At 39.1% G+C, this 12500-nt stretch overlaps 1 protein-coding gene across 2 annotated transcripts in view; it reads right to left on the bottom strand.

Moving 5' to 3' along the window:
- Positions 1–12500, bottom strand: part of LOC138040980 (uncharacterized) — a 233648-nt gene that overhangs the window by 212792 nt on the left and 8356 nt on the right. For both annotated transcript variants that reach the window (XM_068886725.1, XM_068886735.1), the window contains exon 2: positions 8581–8634. In XM_068886725.1, coding sequence (XP_068742826.1) covers positions 8581–8634 — 54 coding nt within the window. The remainder of the gene's footprint in view (positions 1–8580; positions 8635–12500) is intronic.

Here is a 12500-nt window from a genome sequence, read left to right as displayed (position 1 = left end):
TATGGTCTCATACTATGGGCATCTTGTTATAATTCCAACTTAGTTCAGTCCCTAGAAAGATTTCACTGCAGGGCTGCGAGACTTATCTTTAATTTGCCGAAAGACATGACATCTGCTGATGTCTTACAACGGGCCCAATTGCAGACTCTGTCTATTTATTACAAATCAGCCATTTTTATCTGTTTCCACAAAGCTTACCACGATAGGTTACCTGACACATTAATTGATCTGATTTTTAAGAAACGTGCCACAAATTATTCAAGCCGGTCTTGCGCCTCTTCAATTGTTCCACGCTTCAACACGCGTTATATGAAAGACTCTGTCGCGTTTAGTGGCTCAGCCATATGGAATGCAGTGACCAATATTTGCAGTACCTTGACAAAAAAACATTTCGTATCGTGACCTCAGACTAAAGCTCAAATCCCTAGTTAATTTTAACGAATTTAGTTTTAAGATAACGTCTGTATCCACTTGTAATTTTAGAAAAGATGAGTCTTTGTATATATTTAAATTTATGTTTATATTCATATCTGTCAACACCCCTAATTTTATAAGTTCAATGTTCTTTTTGTAAATATTCCTAGTTAGTTAGTGATAAGTTATTGTAAACTACCCCACAAGCTCATGTAGCTTTAATACTCATAAGGCCATCTATCTATCTATTTGCCTGTTGAAATACAAAGAAAGGGCGAAAGCGAGAAGTGCCAACCGACGAGTTTCTTCCCCTGTCCACCTTTATCGATGCGGGTGTTTGTATTCATAGCTGATTTATGATTACGAAATCTCACTTTGAATTCATTGCTTGTGGAACCCACATATTGCACATTGCATTTACTACAAGTGATTAGGTGTATGACTTTGTGGGATTTACTGTGGAGAATAAGTACTATTAGAGCTAACGCTGGTCAAATGGTCCGATTCAACTGCTAACGATAGAAGCTTTTTGGAGTGCGAAACTGTGCACCCTCCAGCCTTTTGGTTTAAATAAAATATCAGAATTCAATTTCAGGAATAGAATAAGATATAATTAACAATTCACCACGTTTTTACTTTTATTTTTTCTCACAAGTGCAATACTCTCTCAAGGGACAGTTGCCTTCAAATTAGCACTTTTTAATAAATTTTCTACCATACTTTTTATTCTATTGTTTATTCTTTTACTTGTAAATTATATTCCTTTGTTAATTTTTCTTATTTAAGACCTAGTTTGTATATATTTTTATTTCAAGTGTTCTTAACATAGTAGCCTATTACTGAAGAAGCCGAAAGGGCGAAACGTTTAGTAAAGGTCTTTTTGGACACGTGACAAGTTCGCTGTTGCTCATTTACTCTACCTACAATTATCGAGTGTAAGCGTCTTGTATCCACTGGATCCTTCTCACAAGTGTCATCTTCGTTGGCAAACCGTCTTCTTACACAACTATAAGTAATTTGATGATCCGATGATCCGATGTACGTCCTGTTCCTTAAATTAATGTTAAACGCCGGGGAACCCCGTGGCTAACCAATAATCTCACTGATTGTTCTGTTGCCAGCAGGGTTGTCGTGGTGGTGCAGTGGTTAGCGCACCAGATTAGTAACCAGGGGGACGCGGGTTCGCTTCCCACTCACGGCAATATGTTTTTCATTCAAATGGATCAGTTAGTAGTTCGCTGTCGCTATTTTTATACTCATGGAAATCCATGAGTATACAAATGAGGCTGGAAATCCAACGATGCAGTCACTATAGGCAGTAGCATTGAACTACTACTGACTGATCCCTTTGAATGAAAAATTTATGTGCCGTGAATGGGAATCAAACCCACGTCTCCCTGGTTACTAGTCGGGTGTGCTAACCACTGCACCATCACGACAACCCTGCCATGGGCACTATATCGTTTCAGTTGCGTTTCGAAGGAAAGGGGATATAAGATTGGTCCCGCATAAACAGCTTAAATAGTTGTTTGGAGTATCGTTTATTAATATTCATTTGTGTTTTACAATACTTTTAATCGTTCAGTTATCCTACTATCAGGTTACAGTGAAATATATATTTATTACTATTATTTAGATTGGGCTTCCCGAGATAAGTGCGTTTGTTGAGGTCATCCAATCCATAGGGACCTGGTGGCATCATTCTTTAGCTCCTACCAATCAAGAAAAATGAGTATACGGTTGGGTACCGTAGTGACAGGGAAATGTACCCACTCCGATGGTCCAGGTCCTTGGAGTACTAAAGTGGGAAAGTGATGGACTACCTAAAATGGACTACCGGTACCTTAGTAGATCGAGTTCAAAGATCAGTGAAACGGTGTCAAACACAATGACTTAACGAACGCGCTAAAAAAAGAAATGTCAAGCAGGATTATTGAAAACAAAAAAGGACAACAAATGAAAAGATTTCGCAAAAATTCCCTTCCTATGCAAAAGTAATATTGATTGTTCCATTTGTGCACCCTGCACTCTGTGCACTCTGTTAGCTCAGGGATATGTATTTCGCTAAACGAGGTTATTGAGGAAAATGTGCGTTTGTTTTTGAAAACGATCTTCTTTAATGTCCCCATATATAAAGATTTCGAAAAACGAGCGATTCGCAAATTACTCTGCATGGGTCAGTCCCCCAAAACACAACACGTGATCATTTGACCAATGACGTTTGTGAACGCAACATTACCAAACACGACGAAATAGGTGGATATTAGATGGTATTCGGACTAAATGTATGATTCGCAGATTAAATTCTATTCCTACTCGATCTAAAACTTGACCCATTGTAGTTAGTCCACCACTAATCCATTTTAATAGAGTCCATGGACCTGGCCCTAGTTGTTCAATAGGCCCCAGTTCTTCAAACGATGGATAACGCTATCCACCGGATAAATCACTATCCAGTGGATAAGTAATATCGAAACCAATTGCGCAATCCAATGGAAAGTGACTTATCCGGTGGATAGCGTTTTCCACCTTTTGAACAACTGGGGCCTGGTCCATCCGGGTGTACGTACGTGGTCCTTGGACTACGGGCCAGTGATATCATTACCTGCCCAAAAAACTGCATTTCGACATCGGAAAACAATTATAATCAATAAACCACATACTAGAGTAAAAGAGTTATGAGAAGAGGAGGTGAACTGATAAGGAAACGAAAATCTAAGAAGAAATTAGGTTGGAATATCAGGTAAAGCTGTTGCAAACACAAGGAAAAACTGATTTAAAACAAAACGTCGTCTTCTTCATTCCAAGGCATCACCTGACGCCCGACAACTCGCGAGTATCACTTAGTGGAAGTAATTTTTATTGGTTAAAGTTTTAAAATATCAATCAATCAATCAATCAATCAAAAAAAGTGGGTGGTATAAAGCATAGTAAGTATATCAAAGTTGACGTAGTACCTTACTTAAGATATAATACCAACAATTTTTCACAGTTTTAGGCAGAGTTCATCAATGTGATTCTTCCAGGACAGGCTTGAGTCAAAGGCAATATCAAGGTATTTTACAGAAAGAGCGTGCTTAGTATTTACATCGTCAATTATTAAATTAAAAGACTTATAGAGTTTCAGGCTTTAAGAGTGAAAAAGAATACAACTACTTTAAGCTCATAATGCAACTTCAATTCAAGATCATTAAGATTCTAGCATGAACATTAGATATCAGTGTCATCAGCAAACAGGTGACTTGTCAGCCTTTTTAAAATGTTTGGTAAATCACCAATATATAACAAAAATAGCAAAGGTCCAAGAATAAATCCTCGAGAGACACCATAGGTTACAGATAGTGGATCAGACACATGACCATTAACAGATTGAAAGATAGGACTTAAACCAATCATAGACTTTATCCTCTCATTCCATAGTGATGCAATTTCAATAAAAAAATAGGATGATTTTACATATACCACAGCAAAACTCATCATTGTCAATAGAGTGACGAATATATTCAGTAATACTAGTGCATGAAGTGCATGATTAGTTGAATACTTCTGCCTAAATAAAGAATGTTATGACATTCAAGGTAACCATAAAAGGCGCTTATACATTGCTTTTTCAAGAGGTTTGCCATTTTCTATAGGGGTGGGAATATAGTCATCTTTGACTAATATTTCTGATTGATCTAATGCCTGGCCAGATTTTGTTCATATTATACGTATTTGAGGAAAAGTAATTTCAAGGTAAAGTAACTTACTAGCTTTGATATCGTTAACCACATTTTTCCTGAAATTCCTAAAGAGGAATATTGATTTAGGGTTTGGCTGTTTACTCTTAATAACTTGTGAATTGAGCTTATCTTAGTTAGCAAGTATGTCGTTGTCAATCCAAGGTTAACCAGACCACTTCATTTCAATTTTTGAGAGCTTCCTGCGAGGTACATGAGAATTAACAAAGATGGCGATTAGATCAAATTTAGTGATGGCATCTATTTTAGTCCAATCAAGAAGCAAGAATTCACTGATAATTTTCCCTTCGTCAAAAATAAAGAGTAGTCATTTAATAGCAGTTTAGAATTTTGAAGTTTACTTTAAGCTCATCTGCAATTATTGGTTATATGTGATGACCAGTGAATCTTTAACACCTTTCTCAACATGCGTGTATATATACCATCCAATGATCTTTCTTGAGTGTTGTCAGACACAACATCGGTTCAGAAAACACATGTTTCTATACCTCGTCCATTGTACAGCGAAGTAAAGCGCTATATCGAAGACCTCCTTCGTCAGGGCGATAGGGTCTTAGTACTATATCTACGAGACAGAGGGGGTCCTGGCAAGCTACGGTCGTATTGGGAGAGTACAGTCAAGCGCAAAAGAGAAGGAAGCCCAGTCTACGGAGTGGAGCCGGAATCAGGAGAAAGATCAGCCCAAGTGGTTCATCTAAATCTTCTGCCTTGCAATAATCTTCCTTTTGAGACGAACAGCAAGACAACTAAGAAACCACGACGGAAGTCACGGGTTTCCCGATCACCTGCCTTATCGACCTTGGAGTCCATTACAGAAGTCAGTTCTGATGGGGAGTCAGAAGGGATTCTGACCCTTACCCCAGTAGTAACTGACACTAACACAAACGACACGGCTGCAGGACCTGGGACAGATCCCAGGTGAAACCTAGCAATGTCAGGAACCAATACAACCAGAAATTGAGCCACCCTCTGAAGAGGAAACGACAGAGTACTCCGCCAACAAGGCAGCGCAGAGACCCCGTGCTTTTACGTGCGACACGTTTGGAACTCCAAGTGTGTACTACCCAGCACCCTGCGCGGGAGTGGCGCCGGTCACAGTCCCAATTGTACCTGGAGCAGTAGGAGGAATATAAAATGCGTGGCTCAACGGTATGGGGCCAGTCGTCTATCCAGTGTGTTACTAAACAGGTGTAATGTATCCATGTGGGATGACTTAAAGGATATTTTAGACAACCCGTTTCCGTTGTATTATCTCATGTGGAGTTTAATTGTTATTGTGCGGACAGAGTAATAATTGTTACTTATCATCAAAGAAAACTGAATCGTATCACTGTGGAAAGTTTTTGAAAGTTTGAATTTTGATTATAATGAAGACGGTTGTTTATACGAGATATTGAACGTGATTGCTGTACTTAGGACCAGCGGGTAGGGCTTGATCACCTCTTTCAAGTAGTGAATAAGTGTTTATAGGAAAACAAGAACAATAAGACGAGCGGGTGTGTATCCGTAATTTCTGTTATGTCGAGGATGACATTTCTTCATCAGGGGAAGTTTGCATCGGGTTACGATACTGAACTCTCACCCCTTTAGGTACAGAAAAAGGACCATTGTGGGTAATAAAAGGCCATGAGGCTGTTGTCCGCTATCTTTGTCTCCGTGTTGTGTTGTTGTTTAACAGGAAACGTCGCTCATCAGTTCCCGCACCTGGTACAATATTACCTTGAAAATTAATAAAGTAACATTTACTGTAGGCGTTGACCAAAGGAGTAGTGGATAGAGACAAAACTGTTTTGACAAAGTTTCCCTTTACTAATGATCGAGCAGTGGCATGAATCTTAAGTTTCCGCAATATGTGTGGTCGCATGGAAAACTAACAAAAATTGGGACGTTTCAGATTTAAATAAAACAAAAACATTTAGAAAGATATACCCATTTTCGGCCGAACTAATTATACAAACCTATCGATCTTTGCGGTCTATTACCTTCTCGCTTGTCTGGATATCCCATGGGTGGCTTATGAACAGGGACCGATGATACTGTTGATCAAGAAAAAAGAAAAAAATATATACTTTGAGTAATGTTTAGAAACTGAGCAGCAGTGTTTTTAGACCCGGCTGCGAGGTTTTTGAACAGCTTCAAAAACATACCACAAAAAGCGTGCCCATCCGGACTCAAAACAATGGTTCAAATTGTGAGAGAAGAATAATAGAGTACGAGAAAACAAGCTCTGTCTTCTTAGTGTTATTTGTGTAAAGAATATCAAGGAGTGTCTAATGAGTTAAAAACTCATAAACGGAGCGTTTTTATCGGTGTTTTGATAGGCCGTTGGGCTCATGAATTATTAACGAGGTTCAAACCTTTACAAGTGGCCGGTGTTTTCAAATGACTGCGAATAATACTTCGAGTCCTTGGTGGGTATTTACAGGTAGAGCGTGGTATACGTGAAGTTCCTGGGGGTGCTTATCGGTAAAATTTTAACCTGGAAATTTCATATTGACTATATAAGTAGAGTTGTTCGAATTATTGCATTATTAAGATACTGCGTCCCTCTAAATAAGTTAATTCAAATTTGTCGTTCTCTGATTTTCCATTTACATCCTATGGCATTGCTGCTTGGGGACAAGCGCTGGCTGCTCAGATTGATTTGAGAAAGATATTTGTCTTACAGAAACGTGCCCTTTGGCTAATGTTTTTACTAGTCATATACATCTCATGCTGTCCCCATCTCTATCTCTGTTACCATCTTATTTTGAAATTGCTTGTTCTCTTATGCATAACATATTTACCAAGAGGTCGTTTCTGAGTTGATGTCTGCCCCCTCCTTAAATTAAAGCAAATCTAAGTGCGAAGCTTTTCTTACAAAAATTAGCTTTCATTCATATGTTAAGTAGAGCTAATTACCATCACGTTAACCCTGCACTTTGACTCGCTTTGAAGAGGAGGTAGACATGAACTCGGAAATGGCATATTCCATTCCGATAGACTCCGCATTATAGGCTTAATTTGCATACTTCCTTCGGTACTAAAAAGTCAGCGGTCACTTTCCAAAGTAATTGTAATGTACTTAACTGATTAGAGTGTTATGTGAAGTGCTAAGTTTCTACCATATATGAACCATGTTAGCGTTAGCCCTATTGATGGGAACGGGCTCACACAAGGACAGAGAAAAACTCTGACCAGGGTGGGAATTGAACCCACGACCTTTGGGTTGGATCACCGCTGCTCTACCGACTGAGCTACAAAGTCAGACGGGAGCAGGCCGTGGGAACTGAAGATGTGAAAGTCACGGTAATCAACATGGACAAGTACAAGGAAGGATTACCTTTTTGCAAATGTTAGCCATGTAGCACTTATATTTGAACACACTTAACTGATTAGAGCGTAATGTGAAGTGCTAATTTTCTACCCCATATGAACCATGTGAGCGTTAGCCCTACTGTTGGAAATGGGCCCATAAAAGGAGAAAATTGATCCTTCTAGTATCCTCCCCCAGCTTTCAGATATGTTGACTGTTTTGGGGAAAGCTATTTTTCTGACCTCATTAAAGAGGATGGATGAGCTCAAGCCTCATATTAATAAAAGCTTTCAGTCAGTTTGTTCAAAATGTACAAAGATTACAACACTTCTTTTTGGCGATGACCTTGCAAACAGATTAAGAATATTAGTAAAGTCAATATTATTTCAATGAGAGTCTCTTGCTCAAGTCGTGATTCACGTTCAATTGGCATTCGCACAAAAGGGAAAATTGTTACTTTCAGTACACGAGGAAAGATGGGTCCTCTTTTTGGATTCCGCCGAGGTTCGTCAGCAGGAGGCCGTATACCGTACTCAAGTCCCAGTACCAGCAGCAACAAGAAGGACAATTAAGGAGATGGCCTGAATGAGGTATTAACCTTTTTTAGCAACTTAACCAATCCCATAGAAAATTGGCGTGAAATCACCAATGATCCTTGGACGTTGGCAAAAAATGTGACAAGTAACGCAAATTGTAACATTAATGCAAAATGTAACAATTTCTTTAATGCCAATTGTAACAATCTCTTAACCCCAAAATGTAACCGACTTCTTCAACGCGAAATGTAACAAAGCAAAGTCTAACAAGTCCTTGGATCAAGTTTTACCAGTAAAGCATATGTTGCATCTCTATGCGTTGTGTGCGAGTGGCTGGCTATGTTGCAGGTAAAATCTGTTCTCAGGTTGAATCCGTTATTACCTAGGTTAAATTCGTGATCGCCATTTTACCTAGGATGAATTGTGCACTCAACCTAGCTTAAACCCCCACTAAAAAGGATTGACGTGGTAGTCGCAGGAAAATTAATAAAAACTGGGACGTTTGACATTTAAATAAAACAAAAACATTTAGAAAGATATACCCATATTCGGCGAAGCTAATTATACAAACCTATCGATCTTTGCTGTCTATTACCTTCTCGCGTGTCTGGATATCCCATGGGTGGCCTATGAACAGGGACCGATGATACTGTTGATCAAGCAAAAAGAAAAAAATGTACTTTAAGTAATGTTTAGAACACGAGCAGCAGTGTTTTTAGACCCGGCTGTGAGGTTTTTGGACAGCTTAAAAAACATACCACAAAAAGCCTGCCCAACTGGACTCAGAACAATGGTTCAAATTGTGAGAGGAGAATATTAGCGTACGAGAAAACAAGCTCTGTCTTCTTAGTATCATTTGTGTAAAGAATATCGAGGAGTGTCTAATGAGTTAAAAGCTCATACACGGAGCGTTTTTATCGGTGTTTTGATAGGCCGTTAGGCTCATGAATTATTAGTGAGGTTTGAACCTTTACAAGTGGCCGGTGTTTTCAAATTACTGAATAATACTTCGAGTCCTTGCTGGCTATTTACAGGTAGAGCGTGGTATACGTGAAGTTCCTGGGGGTGCTTATCGATAAAATTTTAACCTGGAAATTTCATATTGACTATATAAGTAGAGTTGTTGGAATTATTGCATGATTAAGATACTGCGTCCCTCTAAATAAGTTAATTCAAATTTGTCGTTCTCTGATTTTCCATTTACATCCTATGGCATTGCTGCTTGGGGACAAGCACTAGCTGCGCAGATTGATTTGAGAAAGATATTTGTCTTACAGAAACGTGCCCTTCGGCTAGTGTTTTTACTAGTAATATACATCTCATGCTATCCCCATCTCTATCTCTGGTACCATTTATTCAAAATGGCTTGTTCTCTTATGCATGACATATTTATTAATAGGTCGTTTCTGAGTTCTTGTCTGCCTCCTCCTTAAAGCAAATCTAAGTGGGAAGCTTTTCTTACAAAAATTAGCTGTACTCAAACTCGCACAGTCCACATCTGTAGTACTGTGTCTTCACCACACTAGACTACAACAACGAACATGCACAACCCAACACAGTTCTTTTCTTTATTTACTTTTCTATAATTGGTCCATTGATATCTATGTATAATAACCAAAACTAATCCTAACCTGGCTTTAGTTTTTCTCTAGGCTTAATTTAGACTCCAAAACATTTCTTTAGTCCATCTGAGTGCGTATTTAATCTAGGTAAAACTGATGAGGAACATCAATTTAACCTAAGTTAAAACGGATTTTACCCGCAACATCAACACTTGATCACAAAAACCTTCTAGCCTGCTAGACATAATGAAGTATGTATTTTCCAGTTTCCCAAACTAATAACCATTAATAGCAGGAAATGTAAAGTAGGAAAAGGATGCAAAGGTAACAATATTCCTAAGTTTTCGGAATTGGTACAGGCCAAGTAAAGCGGAATGGGTTGTCAGATTAGGTACCAGGATACAGAATAAGTTTCGACAGCTTTATTGCTGGTGCCTGAAAAATGGTTATTTAAACGACTTCTGCTACTTACTCATACTTGCATTTACAAACCATACACTGTTTCATTTCTTCGTTATTAAAAGAATACCAACGAAGTATCAAGACGAAAATTAAACGACGTAGTCTCGCTCTGACTAGAAACAAAATTACACGGTCTGTTGAAAACGCAAACAAGCATCACCCCACAATCAAATTTACGAATGAAATCGTAAATAACATTCCTGGATACCAGAATCTCTGAAGGAAAAAGACCCAGTCTATGACGTGCGCGCTCATTTTAAGCGTACTGAGACATTTCAGTTCGTCTCACCGACGGGGTGTAAAAAGTTAAGAAGGCTTCTTTAAAGAAGAGGCTCTACGACTTCTTAGAACAAACTCTCCAAAAATTCTTTGAAGACAACATTAATTAAAATGTTCAAATCGTATTTGTTAGAAATAGGCTACCCAGGAAATCTTATAAAACGTCTCTCTCAAATGTAAAGAATGAAGATAGGCAACAAGCCCTCCTACAAAAACGAAAGGAAAACAAGCGAATCTTGCCTTTAGTCGCACAATATCAACCATCGGTGCCATGCCTAAGACAAACCATTCCAGAACTGGCATTTGATAAAACAGCAACCATTGCTGGCGAAATCTTCAAGGATCCGCTCCTCATTTCGTACAGAAGAGGGCGATCATTCCAAGAGATACTCGCAAGAACCGAAGTATGAGAAATGCTAAACCACTCGCTTGGGAGCTGTGCAGGCCTGACGACCCCATTTTTCACATGCTTAATTTTTTAGGCCAGAAATATGACATTGTGAGAAAATATTTATTTTTATTTTAATATGTCTTTTTGTAAAATGTGCAACAAAAGCTGCTCAATAAAACTCTTGCTCTTTGAAGGGGAATTTGCATGGTACTACCCATCTTCTAACAAACTGCAAGTTCACTAGATGTTTCCCACTGGTAAAATACTTCATCCACGAGTTGCCCAATGGCGTCCTTTGATCATTAGGGCTGAGAGATAACGACGTATGGCAGCTGCTCAAAACTGAACAAGTGCCGTCGGCTCAATAATATTATTGAACTTTGTCCTTTTGCTAAGAAGATTGATAATTCACCAATTCTTCATTGAATTGTATGTTTTCAGACACCAACGCCGTAAGAAACCGGCTGCGAACACTGAAATGGCTTCTCGATTTTAGTTGGCTTTCATTGAATTGTAACATTGTTTGATTTTCACTTTTGATTGGTTTAACAAATGCATTATAACCCACCAAATTCACCATTTTAGCCCGCAAAATACACCATTATTTCGCACGCATAGTGCATTCCAGTCACTTCCACTAGATCAAACCACCTTGGCTACATTTGTTTGGCGTAACAAAGATAAGCTCTCCTTGGAAGGCAGTTCATTATGTTTTGAAGGAAAGCCCATCGTAAAGAAATCGGCTATGAAAGAAGTTGTCAAAAAGTCCTTTGAAAGATCTAAAGTTTCTGGATCAAGAAGGCTTAAATTGGACAATACCACTGCAGTATCTTATATCAATAACATGGGTGGAATAAGATCTGACCTTGTTAACACACTTGCGAAGGAGATTTGGTAATGGTGCTCAATATGTTCCTTGGGGTTTTAAATGTTGAGGCTGATTCTGCCTCAAGGCTTTTTGCTGAGGACCTCGAGTGGTCCTTGCATCCAACCATTTTCAGTGATCTCCAGTCAACCATTTGGATCCCTGATAAAGATTTACTTGCATCTTGGCTGAACTTTAAGGTTGAGAAATATGTTTCTTGGCATCTTGACTCAGGGGCATATGCAGTTATTGCTTTTTCCCTGTCCTGGTCTAATATGAGTTGTTATATTTTTCCACCTTTCAGTCTTATCTCTCCCATATTGGCGAAGGTGCGCAGGGACAAAGCTGTGGCAATACTAATAGCTCCTGTCTGACCCACCGTCGAAGGGCTGGTACCACAGTGCTTCTAAATACTCTAGTGCAACCGTACTGTACTGTTGCCACAGTGGGAGGATCCGCTAGTTCGACCACACAAGCAGGAGCCATGAGGCTATCCGCTTGGGTTGTGTCCGGAAATCTCTCTCAGACGAGGGAATTTCTTCTCAAGCGACCAACCTTATCTGTGAAAGCTGGAGAACAGGTACAGAAAAACAGTACCAAGAAGTTTGGAAAACGTGGAGAGGCTGGTGCCGTAAAAGGAATGTCTTAAAGATTGCTTTGGAGAATGCTTGAGCTACAGTACATTGAACCCTTATAGATCAGCCTCACCATTGACACTGCGGCCACGTGATGACACAACAGTTGGCTCTGATCCATTAATGTCTAGACTTTTATTTTAAAGGATATTTATAACCTGAGACACTCCACTACCACGTTATTCTTCAACTTGGGATGTCTGTCTTGACACACTATCTAGGAACTTTTTTTCCTTTAAATAGTCTTAGCCTAAAGCCACTTATGTCCAGGTTTGACCCTAACTAGATGCACGCCCAATTTTGACATCCAACACAAAGTGT

Source organism: Montipora capricornis, chromosome 3, assembly GCF_036669925.1.
Source record: "Montipora capricornis isolate CH-2021 chromosome 3, ASM3666992v2, whole genome shotgun sequence".
In the NCBI taxonomy this organism is placed as follows: domain Eukaryota; kingdom Metazoa; phylum Cnidaria; class Anthozoa; order Scleractinia; family Acroporidae; genus Montipora; species Montipora capricornis.
The sequence above is the reverse complement of the archived record's forward strand: the minus strand, read 5'-3'. Positions and strand labels throughout refer to the sequence as shown.